The sequence below is a fragment of the Copidosoma floridanum genome, unplaced genomic scaffold (assembly GCF_036245765.1).
Source record: "Copidosoma floridanum isolate Cflo_tuat_1 unplaced genomic scaffold, Cflo_Japanese_pri ptg000013l, whole genome shotgun sequence".
Classification (NCBI taxonomy): domain Eukaryota; kingdom Metazoa; phylum Arthropoda; class Insecta; order Hymenoptera; family Encyrtidae; genus Copidosoma; species Copidosoma floridanum.
This window is the reverse complement of record NW_028321890.1, coordinates 3771324-3794652: the sequence shown is the minus strand read 5'-3', so window position 1 is coordinate 3794652 and position 23329 is coordinate 3771324. Positions and strand designations below refer to the sequence as shown.

Sequence of the window (23329 nt, the reverse complement as noted above, 5' to 3'; positions counted from 1 at the left end):
AGATATCATATTTTTATGGAGATGACTGACATCGCACTTTTTTCTAGTGTAGATTAATATTGTACGTAACCTGAACAAAAACTTGATATTGCACTAATCCTCAGGTGAAGATTAATATTACAATTTTTCTAAGAAAAAGACCAATATTTAAACTTATTAGACAAAGATATAGCACTACTTCTTAAAATGAAAAAAATGTTGAAACTCTTCTAAAGTAGAAGTTAATAATACTTTTTTTTCTAAGATAACTTTTAACATGATAAAAGTTAATACCAAAATTGAAATTGCTTGACAGTATGAGTATCTTAGAAATCCGCATTCATTTTTATCTCACAAAATTTCACAACTGCATTAGATTTAGAATTGTAACCTAGTTTGAGAACGCTGAAATTAAATAATTCTATTTAATTCAGAGGGTCTAATATCAGAGCAGGCAGAGAGGCTAAAAAGTATGCTAATTATGTTTGTTGCTTATGATATCAGAAAAAGGCTGATATCCCACGAATTCTCTAGCAAGAAACATTTTTATTCCTAAGAAAAAAACTTATATTGCATATGTCCTTAGGAAAAGATCAATATCGCACTTCTTATCTGGTGGAAATTGTCATCACCTTACTTCTCAAGCCAAGATCAGTATTGCACTAATACTTAGGCAATTATAAATATCACATTTCTCCTAAGGAAAATAAAATAATAAAACTCTATTCTGTATTGCACTTGTTCTCAAGCAGAGATAAAAATAGCAACTCTCCGCAGACAAAGATTAATCTAACACTTCTTCTTAGAAAAAAAACGATATGATCCATTACTCCGATAAATAGCAGATATCACAGTACTCCTTCATTAAAAATAACTACCGCACTTCAATGCAAAAGATCAAGATCATACTTTTACTGATATTGCACATCTTCTTAGGCAAAGATCAGTATAAAAATATTTTATTGCCTAGTGGGCTGTTGAAATTACTATTGAAAATTTGACGGAACAGCAGGCAGATAGGCAGAGGTAGTTTGCAAATAATTTTTGTTGCTAATTTTATCAGAACTAGACCAATCTCCCACTTTTTCTCAGATAATTATAGATATAATTTTTGCGTTAGCTAAGAGACTGATATTGCACTTGTTCTTGGGCATAGATTCGTATTGCATTTTTCTTCGAGCAGAGATTAACATTGCCTTTCTTCTGAATCAAAGATAGATAAAGCACTTATCATAAGGCCAAGACAGATATAACATTCTACTTGAAGAAATTACCAATATTGGACTTTGTCAGACAAAGACTAATATTGCATTACTCTACAAGCGAACGTTAATATAGCGCATCTCCTTAGTCAAAAATCGATATTTTCCATTACCCTGATAAAGAGCCGATATAGCACTACTCCTTAGTAAAGTATAGATATCACATTTTTATGGAGAAGACCAATACCATACTTTTCTTAAAGCATGGACTTATGTCGTTGATTGCTCAAGACAAGCATTGATATCACACTTATCCTTAGGTAAAAATAACCATCACATTTCTCCTAAGAAAAGGACCGATATAAAACTCTACTGGATATTGTACGTCTTCTTAAGCAAATTTTCAAATAACGATTGTCCGTTGACAAACATTATAATGTATTATCTCCAAAAACAGAGACTATTACCGTTTTTTTTTTCTTAGGCAGTCATTGATATCCCACTTTTCCTCGGTAAAAAAAAAATAGCTAACTTTTTGTAGGAAAAATTCAACACCGTATTCTTCTTGTAAAAGAATGTGACGAAGAAATAATTTGGTTAAAAAGTTGTCTACTTAACCGTGTAAAATAACTAAAGATAGTTTGATTGTATAGCAGGCAGATATGAAAATAAATTGAGAAATAACTTTTGTTATTAGTATCATAACAGTCAGACTGATGTTGCACTACTACTTACGTCAAGATAGATATAACACTTCTCTTATAAGCAAGATCATTATTTTACTCGTTCTTACACATAGATTCACAACACTTCAGGTGAAGTTTAAAATTATCTTATCCTCAATCAAAGATATGTATAGCACTTCTACTCACACAATGACTTATGTCGTACATCACCTAAGGGGAATGACCACATCGCACTACTTTTTAGAAAAGTAAAAGTATCCCATTCCTCAGGACGAGACCAACATTACACTTTCCTTCTCTTATAGATTAATATCCCAGATTACTTAAGACAAACATCGGTATTGCAGTTGTTCCAAGGTGAAAAAAAAGATCACATTTTTTCTAAGAAAATAAAGATGAATGAGAGTTAATAAAAATTAGTTCGAAAATGGACACGGTTTGATAGGACAAGTAGCTGAATAATCTGCAACCGTTTTTTTTCACGATAATTTTTCGATTGGATCGTATTTACAAAAAATATGTAGTTGAAAAATGCTGAGAAAATATAAGAATGCTTCTCGTGTAACTAATAGTATCGTATGTTCTTTTCAAAAACACTGCTATATTGTGTAATTGGCCCAAGAGAAAAACAATGACAAAGACATCAAACGCTATTGTGTTCATTTAAGATGCAATACAATAATTATATCAGTATGTATCAGGTTACCTACAAACAAAATCATTAAACGAAATTCAGGCAATTTTTAATTCTAAATTATAAAATAATTACTTTTCGTAGAGGACACTTTAATGTAGTAAATGTTTATATATGGTGAAGTTTTTCTCTCTCAATAGCTTAAATTACAGCCAAATTCATTATTTTCTTTTTTTGACTAAAAACTTTTAACAAATTTTTAGTAAAATTATTATAACGAGCAGTCCCAAGCTACCTAACGATAAAAATTTTTCGGTGGTTTTCTTACAGTAATACTTTAATATAGGTTGTCTAACTTCAACATGCTACTTTGTGTATGTTATACATGTGTAAGGGGCTAAGTTTCGCATGGTGCATAAGTAAAAAAACAAAACAATCTCTAAGAAGATTTTTTAAGCCAAAATTAGATTAAAGCACGACTTATTTTGTACTTTTTATCTAGTTAGGATCGCTCGTGTGATGGCTAGTACCTGACAAACGAAAATTGAATTTATTTTTAAGTATAACAAATCTACGAGTTCTACCTATATCTAGCGTCAAAATATCCCTTGATTTTCCTTTAGTATCTGCATCTAGAAAAAAAACTAGAACGTGTATAATACCTTCTCTCCCATAGCGCATTGTGGCTGCCCTAAATAGTGGAAGAGGTGCTGCCCCCCCCCCATACAGTAGCTCTGTCGCCTCATATGGTGCAGTTACTGTACTAAATATTTGAGACAAAGGCTTTCTTATCGACTGAGAGAGATGGTCACTTAAATACAGCTACCTTATGAGTGCAACAACACCCGATAAATTAAACAATTTTTCGTCTTTATTTTGACGAAGAGAAAAAGAAGCAGTTTATGTAAATGTATGTAATCTTGCTTTTATCAATATACATTGAAATCACAAATCATTCTGATAACATATGAATAAAAATCTGTTGTCTTTTGAAAAGATGCATGTTGAAAAAAGCTGTATGTATAAATTTATGATGGGTTCGGTAAATATGACAGTTATTTTTAATTTTTAATATGTTTTTTACAACTACGATGTGATTATATCTGTATACAGAGTATAAAAATAAAATGGCATGTGACTGCTTTAAAAATACAAATGTAAGTTATAGCTACGTTATGACTACAAAATTATATAAAAATAAAAAATTTGAGCTGTTATGTGTGTATGTGTAGGTATGACTTAGATTTTATGTATTGTGAAAAATCAGAAAAGTGTTGTTTATTCGAAACCCCTTTAAAAAGACAAACCAGGTTTTAGGTTGCAGATATTGTTCCAATTCACGCAAATTCCAATTCTATATCAAATTTTTTCTGAGCTTCTTACAATAACAACAAAAGAAAAAATAGTTTCAAATCTAATACTCAAAAAAACAAAGTTTTAAATGAGTTGGGTGTTCAGAAAAAAGTTAAATTTGGATGGTACCAGACAGTTTGCAAGAGTTTTGAGCTTTAAGACCCTGAACCAGTTTAACTTGTACTCTCCTTCAATTTTTCTTTTTACATACCCTTTATACACCCTACACCGTAATCTTTTTAAATCAAAGGGCCATTATGTGATATGTACAAAGGAAGATTTACTATCTGTTAAAATTAATCTAATTCAGGATCTGAAAATTAAAAATTTTAGCATGCAGTCCTTATCACCTTAATCAAACTTTTTTCCTAAGCATCCAGTTCACTAGTACAATTAATTTAAAAAAAAAAATCAAACTATCTTGTGTCTGTGAGTAGAGAGAGAGAAGGAGAGGAAGAGAAATGTATAAACTAAGCTTACTTCGTTTACATACATACACAATATACGTATGTATGCACTCTTTCAAATTATACGAAATAGAACTTATTCTCTTTCAAGTACTGGAGTATAGACATGACATATTAAGCGAGCGCTCTCTCAGTAGTAAAAGCGCATGTATACCAAAACGTAGAAGAGTTACTTTATACTACCTACATGGCAGAAGCGCTCTTACTAAGCTGGCGCTTCTACCGTACCAAAAGTGAGAACGCAGTTCTCCCACAACCGAAAGCCTCTACTTAACGCCAACAGAGCTCTGCACTCTGTGTGGTTAGTGCAGCAGCCATCTGTTATGAGGCAGCACCTTTCCCAATTGTTTCTCCGTGTAGCCTTGGTGTCATATGTGGCAGATATCTTTTTTTTTAAAAGTCTGTGTTATTTGGTTAACTAATAAGGTCTTCTAAGCTCTGATAAACAATAAATTAAAAAAGTATTCGTTTTTAAATTTTTTGGTTTTCACTAGTGAAAGAAAGATTAATTCGTGTGAGTTTGTGTGTGTGTATGTGTGTGCATATCTTGTAGATCGTTTAGTTCTTATTTGTGCTCTACAGTGAAAAGTATCTTATAGCTGGTGAAAAAGAGCAACTTATGTTTTTGCTGGTGTTTTCTTTAAATCTCAGCTTAATACTTTTTTATAAACGTACAGAGGATTTTATTGTATGACAATGCATGTAGATAAAACATTACATGTATAAAATATTGTAAGAAATATAAGAAATGCATTTCTTATTTTGCACAGTGAATTCAATAATTTTTAATAAAAAGCTATGAGTTTAAGATGACAAGCTTTTTTACTTTAGACATGAAAGATTTCACAATACTTGAATCCATTTTCTAATCTACAAGGATTTTCTTGGTAATAATTTTTGATTAGAAACTTATTTACTTTAAACAAATCCTATATCTGGTAGAACTATAATCGAACAGTTGATAATCACATTTCTAAAAACGTTTCACTTCGAGGTTCAATAGCAAGTGAAAAATAATTTCGGCTTGGCAGCATTAAATTAATTGTGTTAACAAATTGTGTTAACAAATGTAGCATCCAGACTTGGAGGAAAGTATTGAAGATAAAGAAATTGATAATAGTAAAGAACTATTAACTGGTGAGATTCCAAAGATTCAAAGTCCCTTTGTAGAGAAATATTAAAAATATAAAACAAATAACAGAGCCATGCTCTAGCACGTTAGATTCAAACAGGCATCAGCAGAATATCTTTAGAGTTTGCAAAGAAATTATTAAAACAATTAATATTTAAATAAAGCTGTGTTTCATATTTTCATTGCAATATTTTTGTTATGCTTAGTTCTTATTTTAAAAAAATGCCTTTTCATACAAGTAGAGAAGGGCAACTATATCACATGATATAGTTCATACCAATCTAATGGGACTGATCAGTCCATCTATTTATTTTAAGGGGTATAAATTAATTTTTGTTTAGACAGATAACTACTAAAAATTGGTACTAACATACCCCATATGAGCAAAAAATAAGGCAGGATACTCTATAGACTATTTTGTGTCCAGCACACAAAATTTTCTGAACTTTAATACCAAGATGTGCCATTTACAAGCTAATCACAGTATGAAGTTCATAGAAGGTCAAACGCTAGGAAGTCCCCAGAGGTAAGGAGCTGAAATTTGCCTGTCCAGACATGCCTCAACATAATAGCATCTTAGAGTGGCTTAATTGCATATCACAGGACAAAGTGCAAGCTAACATGTATCAATCTCGACTTGGAGAGAACATGTGGGCATCAGCTATTAGTGCTGTAGTGTACGCCGATAATCGCACCCACAACGGTCTAACAAAATCATAGCCCATTCAAAAAAGTTTACTCCTAATTCAAAGATAGATATAAGTGAAATTGGAAGATTTGGTAATGTGGTGTTTATTAAAAATTTGAAAGGTATACTGGACTTCAATAAAATCTACAAGGCGTATGAGAAGTACTGGTTGGTTGTATGACCACTAGCTATATTTTCCGATATTTTCCTCAAACCAGAGGAAGGAAAATCTTATAAGAGTCAAAATGAGAGATTTAACGTAAGACTTGTGTTGAGAGATCTCTGCGTAAAGGATGAAATAGTTAACTGAATTGATCACAAGAAAGATATCAAACAAATAAAAAGTTTATTAAGTTTTATAGAAATAGCCCTGAAGAGTTATTCAAAATAGAGGAAGAACGAGAAGTCAAATGAAATTGAGGAGAACCATTTAGACAATACATTACTGTCAATGACACGAGCTTTGCAGTAGTCATTGACCCAAGTTAATTAAACGATTTAAACCACTCAGTGGGTTATGTTAATTATTTGATCACAGAACTTTTATATGAAATTACACACGTCCTAATTGCTAGATTAAAGAAGTATTCAGCAAACTATAAAAAATCTATTACAGCTTCGAATCAAGGTTAATAACTAAGAGGAATTGATGAAAAACTAGAATCAATGCATAACAATAAAGTATGGAAAACTGTAGATAGACTAATCATAAATGCTGAAAGGTTGCTCCATCTTCAGCTTTCAGCTCATTCAATTTTGTCTCACTAAATTGATTTTTTTTATTATCATACTTTTAAGTTGTTTTGCATTTCTTTTAAACTAAATTCAGAATCAAACATAAGAAAGTGTATGATATGTGCTTCATGCTTGTAGCTGGATTTCGTTGTATGCACAGTAGCAAAAAATTTACATCCAGCAGCATTGCACGCAGTATCATTAAATTACAGTTTAGTTGATTCCCGCATGGCCAATCATTTGACACACACTTTCGCATTCGTACTCTCTAACTTAGTTATTTCCTTGATACTTTTTAACTTTATTTGTTTTATATTCTTAAGATAGCTAAAGATTGTGACGATCTAAGAAAGTATAAGTAAACGAACTTTCTGTTGTAAACTAAAGTGACAGTGTTGAACTTTTTGATTTGTGAGCTCATGCACCCATATCTGTAACACACTAACATTATTAAAGTGACAAAATTAGCTCAGATGGAGCTAGAAAAAGAGCCTTTAGCCAATGATATAAGAACATTTTAAAGTAGAAAGAATAACTAAAATAACAGTGTCATACTTTTGGAAGAGTTGTGTTCACATATACTTTCTGTTACAAGCCAGAGGCTCTTCCGTCAAGCGCCCTATTCTTTCATGAACGACAGGGCAGTACCATCTGGCGTTATTAATTCTAAGAATATTATTTTGAGTGAGAAATACATAATTCTGGGAATCGTTAAAACTACGATAAAATACATTTTATTTTTTTTATCGCACAAGACTTTAATAACATTCTGTTAAAAGTTTATTGATCATTCAAATATGTAGAACATTCAACGCTTTGTTAAGAAATAAAATTTTTCTAGAAGTCAAGCCTCATTGGAGTTACATATAATTAATACTGCGTCTTCCATTTTATCGTTTCTTAGTAAAAAAAATCGTGTGTGAGCTTCAGAAAAAATAACTTTCTGTCTTAAAAATGTAATATTATTCGTTCATTTGTTTTCTAAAGTAAGATTTTAATTTAAATTGTAACCATTTTTACGTTCACGTATTTAAAAATAACTAATAATTTATTGATAACATACTATAAATACTACTCTATAAGTAATAATTACTAATCTCATGTCCGCAATTGTTGTTTTATTTTAATTATTTCTTATTTGATTTTTAAAATGAACTTATACGACTCCTTGATTTTTTTTTTACAAATTGTAAACTGTAATTGTGTACATCAGATTTTTTTAATGAGTCGATGTTGTTCTTTATTTTATTTTTTATTAAGTTTACGCTTCTGTTCAACTAAAAATAAAAAAAGAGATAAGCTTATATTATAATTGAATACTAAATTTCTGAAAAATGGGGCTTGCAAGTAAAGAAAGTTAGACAAAAGTCTTCAAGTCTATTTATAGCCTAAACAACTGATAGTAAAAATTTTTATGTCTGAAAAAGTTTTCTTTGCATTTGCTTTGGCACTATCTTTTTACAATAATAGATTTACACGCCTGATCTTTACATAGAAGATCGTTTCGTAATGAGTCAATATGCTGGATTATTTACTAGCTTTCAATAAAATAGCTTAAGTGATAGTTGGTCATCTGCAACTCCAAGCCCTTATATTCACAAGATGAAAAATGTGTTAAATATTTAAAGTTACACAGTTGTTTAAATAAATTTCATAGGAAAAAAAATTTTTTCCTAATTATTTAGCTTACAAATGGCTATGGTTTTCATGAGTTACCATAACCAAAGTAAAGTTATACATAAGATACTACTAACAATTATATAGAGTAACTAACCTTCTGTAAAAGAGCCAGGATGATCACCAAACTCATACCAAAATTTATCACCTTTTTGCAATCTTTTGAACTGATCTGCTATCAAACAAGTAAAAGTTGGTCCTAAAAGTTTATCTCCATCGTGTATCTCTGCGAGAGCTCCTGTGTATAAGTCTAAATCATCTACATTCTCATACAATTCGGAGATAGAGTCTAAAGCTGCTGGGTCCATGTCATCCTTTAAATCACCAAAGTTATGTGGTATTTTTAACCCACAGTATTTTCTCCACTTAGTGTAGCCTGGGAGCCCATGATCTCTACCTCGTTGAATATTCAAAGACACAAGGTCAAGGCCACAAGGTATCGTCTTATTCCCTAGGGGATCTTCAAAAAGGTGTGCAGTTAGCTGTGAGGTAACGTGAGTTGACGTGTCCTGGATGGTATTCGATGTTGCAGTAGTTATTGAGCTTTCCACACCACCTAGTTAATATTAAAATAAATTATATGGTAGCTTTTGCAGTGGTACATCCTACCAGAGCTATTACCAGCCCTAAGGGACTTTTTGTGCTTTCCCTGGTTGGATGCATACCACGTGACATTTCTATTTTTACTACTAAGGGCACAGTAAACGTTGAAAGGTAGAAAAAAGCCTATGTAGAAAAAATTATGTTATGCATGCTATTAATAAGGTTATTTGTACTTTAGAAGGTACAATTATATACCACTTTCCTCAAGATAAATGACATTTCTTATCTTCTTAAGTCAAACATTCAAATAGCTTATAATTAATCACAGTTAGTGTCCAATGCTTTTTTTTAGTGCTTCCCATATATTTTTTTATAATACGAAGGGTTATAAAGTTTAATGTTAAAAAATATAATGTTAGAAGTTTGAGAAAATTAAAGCTTTAAGTATTAAATATTCTTTTTATTTTTTTAAATTTTATAATCAAGGCTGTTAAAAATTATTATTATTTTCGTTTGTAAGATCAAAGTGAAGTTTAAAATACTAAATTTGAACAATAACCCACTTTTCCTGTAAGGAAAGGATTTAAGTTCAAGGCCTAGTCAAGATAATACTTTAGTTTGACTGTCATACGTAGTAAAATTTTATTACAAGTGAGGGTAAAGAACTTTGTTACTATGAACTAAAACATGAACATTTAGTGAATGCATAGTAGTTTCAAACGGAATTTTTTTTTCTTTTTTTTTTACCTTACTTTTTTCGAAACTTTTTACTTTGACCATTCTTTAATACTTTTTAGTTACCACTTATGGTACATTATCATTCTGCAGCAGAACTTTAACGTGGTACGTGTTCACAACTGTTTTTGTAGGCCTTCTAGTATCAGAAGCCCATGGTACTTCAAAAATGAATCAATCAATAGGTCTAGTTACCGCTTTTTTAATGGAATAATAAAATCTTAATACAACTGCAATTTGAAATATCAGTAATAATAAAATCAACCTAATGTTCTTAAAACAGCAACAATAATGTTTTTTGTAACATGATTACTAAGCTATTGTATTGACATAAATTTTGTTTGTAAAATCAAAGATTTTTTATGCTGAAAATTTCAAGATTAAATTTTGTTACAGAAAAGTATTATCATAAGAAAATACATCATGTTATGTATTATTGTTAAATGATGAAATATTCGACTATTTCCCATGCTTTTGTTGAAATTATTGAAGCTAGATCCCAAAAATTCAAATCAACTATTCTTAATTTTTTTTATCAATCTCACATGCTTAAGAGGCACTTCTCTATATATTTCAGATTTTAAGGAAGTCTTAAGGTTCAGTAACTTGTCATCCCCTTTAAAAACAGAATGAATGCTATACCGGTCCATGACATTCATATAATTTTTTATTGTAAGAAATAAAAAATTAAATTAACGTGTTAAATAAATAAGTTTTTTCCAACCCTCCTGGACCATCTATAAAGAAAATACTTTTTTCTTTGCAAATAATATAAAATATTCATTTCTGGTCATTATTTAAACTTTAATACATCGAGTTCAGTATTTCTTTACTGAAACATATTTCTTTATCTATAACTTCTTATTTTTCAATTTCTTTTTTTTAATAAATTAAAGCATTTACATGATTTATTTTCTGATTCTAAAATGTATTTGATGTGAAAAAAAGCTGAATTATCTTTGGTATCAGGCGATTCCTCTTTAAAACATTTTTGGTATTTATTCCATATTTCATCACCTTAAACGATTTCTGAAACTAAAAGCCAAGCAAAAAATTGTCTAAATAAAATGGAAACATAACAGTAATGATTTCTTTAAAAATGTCATCTATTTTCTCGTCATTGTGTATTTAAGCCATTGCAATCGCAGTATCTTTGAAAATTTCACAAGCATTCCTTTGTATATTCTAAGATCTTTAAACAACGTTGAATTAGTAACTTTATTTAACACAAAATTTTAACAATCCTTTATGATCTTTTAAAGATACAGTGTTAAATTTATCCGTTCGATTTTTTTATTACATTGTTTTTCTTCGCCAAATTTATTATTTATCATTTAAAATGTAGTATTCTCGAATGTTAGCATACTTTCTGGATTTTTCAAAAACATCGTGTTTATTTAATTCAAACAAAGCTGTTTACTCTGTTTTGTAGTTTGCTTCAATAGTTTTAATATTATTTTCTTCGGTTATAAGTTTTTGTTTGTTTTTAAGGTGAACAGCTAAATTCACAACTGTATGACGTCTACCACAAATTGGAAATTCTTGCAATCTCGAAGCTGCTTCTATTGGCCCTACATATCTAGCATCAACGTAACTGTTGATTTCATCAAATATTTCTTTGTCTTGTTCTTATCATTTCTGAATTTTGATGTATGTTCTTTGACTACTTTTATGTATGTAGTCATAAGTATATTTTATGCTTCAAAAAGATGCACAAAATCTAACGTTGACATGACACTTATATTTTATCAACAAAAACTTATTATACGATACAACCATTGAATTATCTACTAAAATTTCTTTTTTTTTTTCAAAGTTTATAAACACGTTGTTCAAAAGAATTATTTTTTTCCTATATTCAGAGTACCCATTCGTTTAAAATGAAGTTACTTTTGTAGAAAATTTCGGAAGGTTTTTTGTGCATTTTTTATCAATCATAAAGTTTTAAATATTCATTTTTATATGGTAAGAAATACCAAAATAAATAAAGTTTTTACATTTTCGGTTTTTGAATAAAACAAAAAAATGTAATAAAAGCAATACAAATGAGTCTAAAGTAATTGAACATTTACGAAAATAAACTTTTAACGTTTTACGCTAGGGGTTGGCCCGCGGAGTGCACAGGATGGTGGAGCCCCAGTAGTATATATATTAAGTTATACTTGCACTCGCACATTACGAACAAGTTTTAGTAAACTGCAATGCAACTTGTTTGGAGATAGAAGTATTGTGCTTTTATTTTTTGTTATTTTTACTTTAGTATTTGCGAGTGTTAGGCTGTGTTGAGTTTATAACTGCTGTATGAGCAAAAGATTTTTTTAATCAAAACACAGTGTACAGTTTCAAGTATCAATCATACAAAATGTCTAAGATAAGTCTACAAACAATGATGTTGTCAGTACTTCTTGTAATATTGTAGAAAAAAGGTAACCATTTTTACAGTGTTATTAGTGATAACGATTTTTCAGGAAAATACTAACACTTAGTGGAAAAAACACAACACTCTTGGTATCAATGCTATTTTATCAAGAGAGTTCAACTGACTTTCAACCAAAACTGCGTTGTATATAAAAGAGAACAAAAAATGTTGAAATTCATTTCTCATCACTTTAACGTTTTACAATTTTTTAATAGTCAATGAGAAACATTAAATCAGGAGTTTTGAAGACATTGATTGTATTTTAAATACAGTGAATCACTACGCAGAATTAATTTGAATTTTAAGCAAGTGTAAGCTAACTGATATGAATACTTTAAGTAGTGATAAAAATGTTAATATTTACAATTGGAGTAGTTATTCTTACTGAATAGTTCAAATTTTCAATTAAACAGTCTCTATCATTAGATTTTGCTGTGTATATCTACATATAATTACTACGAAAATTGTGTAACATTGATTTCACTTAATGATAAGAAATACAGCTTTTTAACAATCGATATGACCATATATTTGATAGCTGGATCAATCCAAACGCTTACGCATAAGTATTTTTCTAAATTAATATTCTTAATTGGAACATTTCATTTACAAAAAAAATTAGTTTTGTTGTTAAGGGCAGTATACATTTAGCAGTGTTTCACAACTTAATGTGTTTCATGAGTCTAATGTTAATCGTAATTATAGTAAAAATTGTCTAATGTTTGAAAAATTATGCGAAAAGGATATTAATTTTTCAAAGTTTTTTAAATATTTTGCAACAAGAATGTATCAAAATTCCAAATATTTAATATCTAACAGTTATTGTAGAATGGTCAGAATATCATTCTATTCTTTAAGAACTGACAGAACAGATAGTTCCATTTTACATTTATGTAGCAGAAGGTAAATGCTACTTTATTTTTTTATTCTAAATAATTCTCTACACACAACTTCCGGCCACTGTTTAAAACGATCTAGAACGAGGCATGAAGTCATCGAAAACAAAAAAAGGCGTTTTGGATGCAGTTAGTGTCGAACTAGCTTTAGAATAATGGAAAATTTGGTCAAGAGCTGTATAGGGTAGCATGATCAGCATAACGAAAAACGAAAAAACCATGCCAAAATGAGTTTTATTCTAGCCCATCGAAAGTGCTATGCATGAATCATTAAAATAAAAAAATAAAAACATCAGAGAAATAGAGGTAAGCAAGAGGTAACTTATATTATTAATTTATAGAAATCGGACTTAATTTTTAATGACTAATAAATTGGGGAGCTCGATTCAAATAACTGATAAACATGAGAGCTCTTTTGATGATGTGTTTTTGATACAAGAAAGGAAGTTTCACAATCTTGGGATAGTAGGAACTAAATTGATAATCTAAGTACAGAGCCCTTTCACCGAAAAATATAAGACATTTAAAGATAACAACGGGGCAATGTTATGGTAAGTCAGGTTGGGATATGCGTCAATGGAATATCTCAGAGAATCAGGGAAAGCATATCTGGAGATAAACAGTCTGGAGAGGGCTGTTTTTAGTGACACAATAAAAAGTTGCAACGTTTGTCTTAAAACAAGATTTCATAAGTTGTCTTTTTCTTCGATATGAGAAAAAACAAGCAGACCTCTTTCAACGATTCACTCTGACACGATGGAAGTAATAAGTCCACCATCCTTTCCAAGAAAAAACAAGTTAATCTCTGTGTTTGTTGATAATTTCTTAAGATTTTCCATGATGTACTCCATGAAAAACAAAAAATGCTAAAAAAATTTCGACAAAGGCTGTAAAAATCTGTTAGGATGAGATACGAAAGTGTGTTACCAAAGGTCAGATCACGGCACATATTTCACGGGAGGATCCACCCGAAAGATGTTAGACAGTCTTAGAGCGGAACTCCAGTTGAGCTGTCCTTATACCCTCAAATTGGATGGCACGTTAGAAAGACTCAATAAAACTATTCAAATGAAAGTCCAAGTTCTCATGTGTTATTTGGGACTCACAGAGAACATGTGAAACTTGGCCTTGAACGCGGCTGTGTTTGCGTACAATCGCACTCCGTATCGTTTGAATAATAGGGAAATCCATTTGTTAAAGCTTACGTCAAACAAAAAAAAAGACATAAGCCAGAAAAAAAGATTTAGCTGTGTTCCTTACATGAGAATTCAGAGAAATACAGCGGAATTCCAGGTAAAGGGAAAGCGATTATTTATGGTGGGCTACATCCCCAGAGGGTATCGGCTGTTTTGCGCTGATGGAGAAAATTTTTGCGAGAATAGGGACGTCAGATTCAACCAGCCTTTTCTATATCTTATCTTACTAATATATAAAGCAGAAGCGCTAAAACCGTTGTAATCGCTAACCACGAAAACTACTGAACAAATTTTGCTGAAATTTTGCACACTGATTCATGATACTTCCTAGATGGTTTTAGTATAGTTTTTATCTTAAAAAATTTAATAACAATAGCAATAAATGAGCTCAAAGTTTTGCAAAAATACGCCAGCTTTTCACTTTAGTTTAGAAAAATCCGCTAGGTGGCGTTGACATAAAATCGAAGCTACCTGCAAAATAATTAAATAAGTGTGGTTATAATAGGCTGGAGCGTCTCCATATTATTGTAGTCGAGCTTTGGTAACTCAACGAGCTGTATTGAGAATGCTGATAATAGTCTTGCAGCTGGGTATCCCGGTTACGGACGACACTTTTCTCTAAAGGGGACAGGGACCTAGGTGTCCCTTCACCCTGAATCTTGGCGAGTGCGATAAAAAAAAAAAAAATTATTTTCAACCGATGCCGTCTGCCAGAATACCAGAAGACATCTAACTAGAGCACAATCTGCACCAACTCTTCAGAGTTGTGTGGCAGTCCTACCATCCTACCTAGTATTGTTAGAAAATTTGTGGCTACAAATGTAAGCAAGGGAAAACAGCTCTGAGGGGCACGGGAAGCCACATCGGCTACCTTCTTGGTCGTCGCGTCCCCAACGCGCTTACCCACATGTTCCCCTCTAAAGATGAGCAGTTGGTTATCCGGGGAACGACCCGAGACGAGATATTCTTTGGTCAGTGGCGTACCTCCCTCCATCACAGTCTCCGTACATCAAGACTCCCAGGGTAAGAATCAAGCAACCCGTAGCCAGCTCTTTATCATCAGGAATAATAATAAAGAATAGCCTGGAAGTTTCACCACTGGCGCTTTTTAGGGCCATTATAAGTATTTACGTTCCCTAATTAACCATCAATTTCATCGGTTCTTTTCAGGGGCCACCTAAGTGCTAACTACCTTGCCAACAAATACATTTTTATTACCATTTCCAGAAGCGATTCGTCGACTAAAAGACTATATTAACTAAAGACGGGCACTATTAATCCAAGTCAGCTATTCACTGGCAGACGTCACCTGCGGAGTTGTTCTTCGCAAGGCTGGAAAACCCGGTGACCGACGACTCTATATTAACCTCTTGACTCTAAGCATTTAACCAGGAATCACTGATCCTCTCCAAGGTCTGCGCTGGGCAAACCTATAACAGCTATAAAGGAAAAAAAACTTGAGCCAACGGGACAGCCTTCACTGGACAAGTATCACTAACCAAACTTCCCATCTAAGATCACCAAAGCAACTGAATCTGCAAATAAAAAAGGTGCTTTAGATACCAACGTCTTCGACGTTATACCGGGAGACGTTGGGAAAGAGCACTACAACTAGCCCCAAAGCTTCGGACTTTGTAATTTTTCTCCCAATCAGTCTGGGTCTTCAACAGCAAGCCAGAGAAGATCACCCTGAGGTATCCAGGCAGTCACAATTGCTGTTAACTGCAGTCAAGAAAGAGTTAACTTAAAAAGCTCACCGGTCTTTTTTAGGGCCATCGGACGTCGAACTACCTTGCCAAAAAATGTATTAAAATTAACAAAGTTGACTGAAAATAGCCTTTAGGGGTCATAAAAGTCGTAAGCTTGCCAATAGTCGCAAAAGGGTATATTGGAAAGAAAACTTCAAATGTATCTAATGAATACAATTTGAGGCGTCAAGAAACTGACGCAGAAAATTTATCGAGATTGAAACAACAGCGTCAAAATCGACAACTTAAGAGTCCATTACGTGAGAGATCAGCTTTTCATTGTACCCTCACAGCAATCTCTGAAATCTTTAAAGATCCTACTTCAGATTTTTAAATAAGTAGAAAATGTATTTCTGTTTTTGTGGCAATAAAAATGATAGGTTTTAGGTCCAGGACTTTGTTGCTCTGGTAATAAAATTGTGAGATATGAGAAAAAACAATTTTTTTTTAATATAAATTTTTTGGGGGTTTAAAATTTTAACAGCTTTAAAAAATAGCCCTTTTCGTGAATTACACAGAAGAAACCAAATTAACAACTTCTTATAGCCATTGATTATTTTATGGCATAAAGAACGCACGGTACTTTTCAGCATAATTATTTTTTTTAATTTGTACACCTTATTATTTGACCAAATAAACTATATGGATTCCGAAAAAATATGTTTTTAATAAGAAGATTTTTGTTCTGAGATGTATCGGGAATATGTGTAAAATTTTCTAACTAAAAATGTTTCACATTACGTGTCAACACACTACGGTGTTTTATTTAGTAAGTCTCGGGCGAAGCCGAGATGGGGGGCTGCTAGTTAATATATAAAGCAAAGTCACTAAAACCGTTGTAATCGCTAATCGCAAAAACTAATGAACCGATTTTGCTGAAATTTCGCATACTGATTCTTGACACTTCCTAGATGGTTTGAGTAAGGTTTCTATTTTTAATAATTTATTAACAATAACAATAAATAAGCTCAAAGTTTCCCAAAAATACGCCAGCTTTTCACTTTAGTTCAGTAGGATCCACTAGGTGGCGTTGACATAAAATCGAAGCTACCTGCAACAGAATTAAATAAGTGTGATTATAATAGGCCGGAGCATCGCTGGTAACTGCAATCGTGAACTAGCAGTTCATCGAACTGCATCAAGAATGCAGATAATGGTCATGCGGCTGGGTCAACCACACCGGCACCAATGTCGCTCTTCTCTAATAGGCAAGTGATCTAGGTCTACTTTCACCCTGAACCTCCAGGATTGACGAGTGCCACCAATAAAAAACATTTTTTAACCGATGACGTCTCCGGTGAAATATCAGGAGACGTGTCTAGCCAGAGCACAACCTACTCCAGTCACTGGAAGTAATGGGGCCATTTTACCATCTGGCCTAGTGCTATCAGAGAATTTTTTTAACTACAATCGTAAGCCAGGGAAGACAGCCCTGAAAAGTATGGGCAGCCACAACGGCCAACTTCTTAATCGTCGTTCCAACGGCATACCAACAAAGAAAGTACTCTCCTAGTCCACTTCCCTGACTTACGATGAGCGGTTAGTTATCCAAGGAATGACCTAAAGACGAGATAAATTTTGGTCAGTGGCATATCTCCCTCATGTACGGTCTCCGTACACAGACTTCGAGGGTAAGAGTCAAACTACCAACAGCTGGCTCTCCATCCTCAACAACAATAATAAGGAATAACTAGAAATTTTATCACTGGCCTTCTTCAGGGCCAATATAAGTATTTGTGTTCATTACTTAACCTTCAATCTCATCGGTTCTTTTGAGGACCACCTAAGTTCAAACTACCTTGCTAAAAATACATTTTTACTGCCATTTCGGGAAACATTATTCGTCGACTAAAAGACTACGTAAAGCTGGCCACTATTAAACCAAGTCAGTCATTCACTGGCAGACGTCCCGAGCAGAGTTATTCATCGCAAGGCTGGGAATCATGGTGACCGACAACCCTATATTATTACTCTCTCAACTCTAAGCATTCAACCAGGAATTATCGATCCTCTCGCAAGGTCTGCGCTGGGTGAACCGAACAGCTATAAAGGAATAAAAAACTTGATCCAACGGAAGTCTCCAACGGGCAAGCATTACAAACCAATCTCTACTAATCTCATCTACCTTAGATCATTAAAACAACTGAGTCTGCAAAAAAGGTGCTTTAGACAACAGCGGCTTTGACGTTATACCAGAAGAGGTTAAGAAAGATCACTACAACTATCCCCAAAGCTTTGGACTTCATTATTTTTCTTCCGATCAGTCTGGATCTTCAACAGCAGGCCAGAGAAGATCACCCTGATACATCCAAGTAGTCACAATTGCTGTAAACTTTAGTCAAGAAAGAGTTTACTTAAGACTTTTACCGGTTTTTTTAGGGCAATCGGACGTCAAACTACCTAGACAACAAATATATTAGAACATAACACAATTGACAGAAAATAGCCTTGAGGGGTCATAAAAGTTGCAAGAGGGTAAATTGAAAAGAAAACTCCAAATGTATCTAAAAAATACAATTTCAGGCGTCAAGAAACTGACGCAGAAAATTTATCGAGATCGGAACAGCAGCGTCGAAATCAACAAACAAAGAATCAACTACGTGAGGGATTAGCTTTTAATTGTACCCTCACAGTAATCTCTTAAATTTTTCAGTTTTTTAAATAAGTAGAAAATGTAATTGTATTTTTGTGGTGATAAAAAATATAGAGACTTAGCTTCAGGACTCTGTTGTTCTCGTAATTAATTTGTGAGATAAGGGAAAAGAAAAGATTTTTTTTAAAACTCTTATCTTTTAGAAGTTTTAAATATCAACAGCTAAAAAAAAGCCCTTTTCGTGAATTATACGGGAGAAACTGCAAACCAGCGGCCCCTTAAGGCCAACGAATATTTAGTGGCTTAAGGAAGGCATGGTACTTTTCAGCAAAATTATATTCTTTTTATTTTTAAAGCTTATTATTTGACCAAATAAACCGTATGGATTTTGAGCAAATATGTTTTCAATACGAAGATTTTTGTTTTGAGAAGTATCTGTAATAGATGTTATGTTTATAACTGAAAACGTTTCGAATTACATATTAAAATGCTACAGTGTTTCATGTAGGTAAGTTTAAGGTGAAGCCGAGACGGGGGGTCGCTAGTATACTAATAAACGACTACCAAGTGCATGTTTATTAAGAAAGAAGAATTCTCATGCTGGAGTACGCTTATTTCTTACCATAACTCACTGTACTGGACCTTTCGTATACTTTTAGTTTCATTCTCAGTACAAAGAAATATGTATATTTTTTATTTTTATTAAAAATCTTACCAATAGAATGGATTGTATAAAAAAGAAAAAAGCGGATTAGCAGAAGGAGAAAAAAATGTATAAACACATATATTAGGTATTTTATTTCTTAAAACCAATAATTAATAAACTAATAATACATATTAATATAAGTTCTTAGAAATATTGAACTCGAATAACTTACATACGTTGCAGTATCAAACTAACCACCGTATTGATAAAAAGTTTTTATATAACTTATGTAGCATACTTTGTAATAGTTTCAAGAAAAACAATTTTGAACAAGTTTTTAAAGTAAAAAAACTACATGACATAATCATTTAAACTCAAACTACTTTTGGTTACCTGTATATTATCACTAAAAAAATCCAAACAATAAATCCAGATAAAATGAGTCTTTAATATTTCATTTCATAAGGTTATTTTTAGTTTATGAGATTGTTTAATTTTTACGAATTCATTATTAAGATCGGACTAATTCAGTTTTATCACTGTAACAGTCAATATTAATATCTGTTCTAGTCAAAACAAGGTTGTAGCGCAATATATCTTTCTCTCTCCGGCCTTTTACGTACGCGTAGGTGAGTGCGAACGGTGGCCTGGCACTAATCGCCTTTGGACAGTAAATCTGCTGAGCATGTAGATGACAGAACATAGTTGAAAAATAAAAAATGCAAGTTTTAATATTATATAATAAAAGTATTGAGTTACATACATTTTTTAAAATAATGCTTTGCACGTACCTGTTACTTTAACTAATATTTAGCGTACACTTTATTCTGTTTGCAATTAGTTTTTCATATAATTTATAACTTTATAAAACGTACAAACTTTTTTTTACTTTTCTATGTAAGCTTACATCCTAATAAAGTATTCTAAAGTGTAAACCATTCGAGTAAAGTGCCGAAAAATAATGTGTTAATTTTTTCTATGGTTATGTGAGGCATATTAAAACCATTATAGCAAAAAAAAAGGGTAAAAACGGTTTTTTTTTCTTCATCCAGGTTTTCTAGTCTTAAAAAATCTGAAAAAATTTATATCAATAAAATATACACAATACAATTCACATATTTTCTTTAAGTCTATAGTGATAAAACTCTCAGAAGTACACTATTTTGAAAATTTCTTACATTTATCAATATTTAAATTTAGTGTCAAAGAAACGTTTTCTACTCGTGGAAGATTATGTTGCTTGAAAAACCCATGAGCTGACCTACGTAGCATTGTCAATTAGTCAGGCTGAATACGTGGCACTGAGAAAGCCATGTAGAGAATTGATGGCAGTGGACAATTCTCTTTAAATAGTTTAAAACAAAACTTATTGTCTGGCTGACCTACGGTGTGGCAACAAGCCAGCAAAACTAAATTAAAAAATGAGTGGGAGTGGGAAATTGAGACTTATGACAGAAATTCATAAATATAATATCAAGGAATGTGTCACTTATGACCAAGTAGATGTAAAAAGACTGAGTACTAAAAAACAAACGGCAAACATTTTTACTAAACCTTTGTCTATTGAGCTCCACGAAAAGATTCAGAAACCATATTTTTAATGAAGTCTGTAACCAAAATGAATAATAAATATGACACATTTAGTTTCAGACAAGAAGTAAGGTGTTCACCAAACGATTGTGTCCCTTGGCCTGTTGGAACCTGAATTTCAGCGCCATTCAGAATTCAAAATTAAAATAATCTAAATATGTAAAATAAGGATATGTCTTTCTTAAACTTTTATAGTTTATAGGCTATCTGAAGTCGGGAGGAAGTGTCAAAGAGCACGACTATATCGATAGACTGTAGGTATGTATAAGTGTATGTGTGCAAGTGTTTGAATAGAGACATGAATAGCAACAGAGACAGTCAGGTCTGCCTCAGTTCTAATTTGCCCCCAGTCAAGAGTGCATGCCAGTGCTTTCGACTGCGGCAGAAAACCTAAATCGTGACTGTCGTGTGACCGCCAACGAAACTGACGCCTGGCGTCTGCTTCATAGTGTCTCATAGCACGAAAATTAAAAATATGCTTACCATCAACAGTGGGTAAACATAGTAATTAGCATCAAATCACATAAATCAATTAGGTGGAGCCACACTTATATATTTTAAATGAAAATCATTATTAATAAACGTATTACCAGTTTTGGAATAATTTTTCATTTAAAGCCAAAAGAATTACTGCCGAAAAAATTTATTAAAACAGTCAAACACACATGCTTTTTAATGTTGCAGTTTACTAGGTTATCGAATTTTCTAATCTAGGTTATTATATTTAGGAACCGTTTCAATACAATATTATATTGAAAAATTACTTTGTCAGGGATTGTTTACTAGGTATCTATTTAATTTTATGACTACTGATTATAAAGCTCATAGTTCTATAGCTATATATACAAAATCATTGACTTTGATGCTTGGAAGTTGGTAGCATTTTCAGAAACTATACTACAGCAAAAAAGCAGAAAAATAAACTAGGTATAGTGAATAACATTCCCAATCTTCTTTACCTAAAAGTTTCAAGCTGCCAAATAACTCTTAAGTAAAATGTTCCTTAAAAAAATCAATCATTATAAAGAGTATTTTTTAATAACTACTTATCGATGGGATACAAGAAATTAAATTTCACATACATCAACACCTTCCGATTTGATGGAGTATACAACCACTGAATTCAGATGAGTAGTAAGAATTCATTTAATACTTTTTAACAATATTCCTTTTTTTTGTCACACTAACTCTTAATTACATTTCAAGTAATCAATCCTTTTCGTTTTAAAATTGTTAACCTTTAATGCCTTTATTCACAAAATAAACTTTTTACAGTTTATAGAGGAATTCTTAAATTTTTACTTTGTTTACTTTGTGTTCTAATGGTTAGTCTTTCAGCCATTCTCTTCTTTCAGAATGACAATGATCAGCTCCTTCAGCCACAGCTGCAAGTAGAAGGTGTGCTGGATGAAAAACTATGTTGATTCAGTTTTACTTATTGATTCTGTCTCTTATCGTTCAACTAACCATGGTTCATTTTAGAATGGATACTACTTAAATACTGATCAAGACTAAGTGAAAATTGAAACCGCACTTGCAACAGTGATCTTCTACATATCTATATATAACAAAGTGTCATCGCTCTTACTTGTTTGTTAGTAATAGTGTTAATTTTGTAATTCTTTTTTTTAAAGGAATTCTGTGAGATGCAAATGTTTCAAGCTAAGAACCACTGCTCCTTGGCTGTTTACTTAACCGACCTCATTGGATTTCTCATCTTCAAAGAAGATACAAGTATTGTTTCTAGTATATCTAGAGAGACACTTCTTCTCAGACGAAATAAGCAATTATCATTTGATGACTCTTAAAACAAGGATAAAGCTTCAAATTATAAAAAGCTTTTAATTATAAGTGTATTACTAGTCATTCATTTTAATACTGTCGATTCATGTATAAGTTTATCATTCCTTCGGGGGGTTAAAAACTTCCATCTTTACTAGACAATTTAATTATTTTACAAGCTCTTAATATTCCATAGATGCTTTCTACATTTTGCTGATTACGTTTAGCTGTTTTTATATCTTTTCTTTCGCTGAACTATCTTTCAGGATTGGCGTTGGCATGAGGGATCACCATTGCAGTTAGAGCTACTGATCCAATTGCTTTTAATATACGTGCACCATTACTATCTGTTGATGAATTTAAAAATCCCCGAAATTCTTGCTCTTCAACTTTATTGAAGTCAAAATATACCCAATGATCAATAAATGGCAATTTACTCCACTGTTCGCGTAGCAATAAGGCTTCCGTTTCGTCACCAATTAGCTCCTAGAAAACATCTTAAAACATGTTGAAATACTTTAATTTCCAAAATTCTTTGGAAATGGCATTTCGAGGATCTAAACAGGAAGTAGCTTAAAGCACTGGGCACTGGAATTCGCTGAATCTGGAATCGATATTAATCGCGGTC

The 23329-nt window shown here is 32.2% G+C and overlaps 1 protein-coding gene across 1 annotated transcript in view; it reads right to left on the bottom strand.

The window, feature by feature from the left end:
• The window catches only part of LOC106637469 (immunomodulatory peroxidase), a 412315-nt gene that overhangs the window by 37245 nt on the left and 351741 nt on the right, over positions 1-23329 (bottom strand). Inside the window, exon 5 of the mRNA XM_089591698.1 lies at positions 8651-9109. Within this exon, the coding sequence (XP_089447824.1) occupies positions 8651-9109 (459 nt within the window). The remainder of the gene's footprint in view (positions 1-8650; positions 9110-23329) is intronic.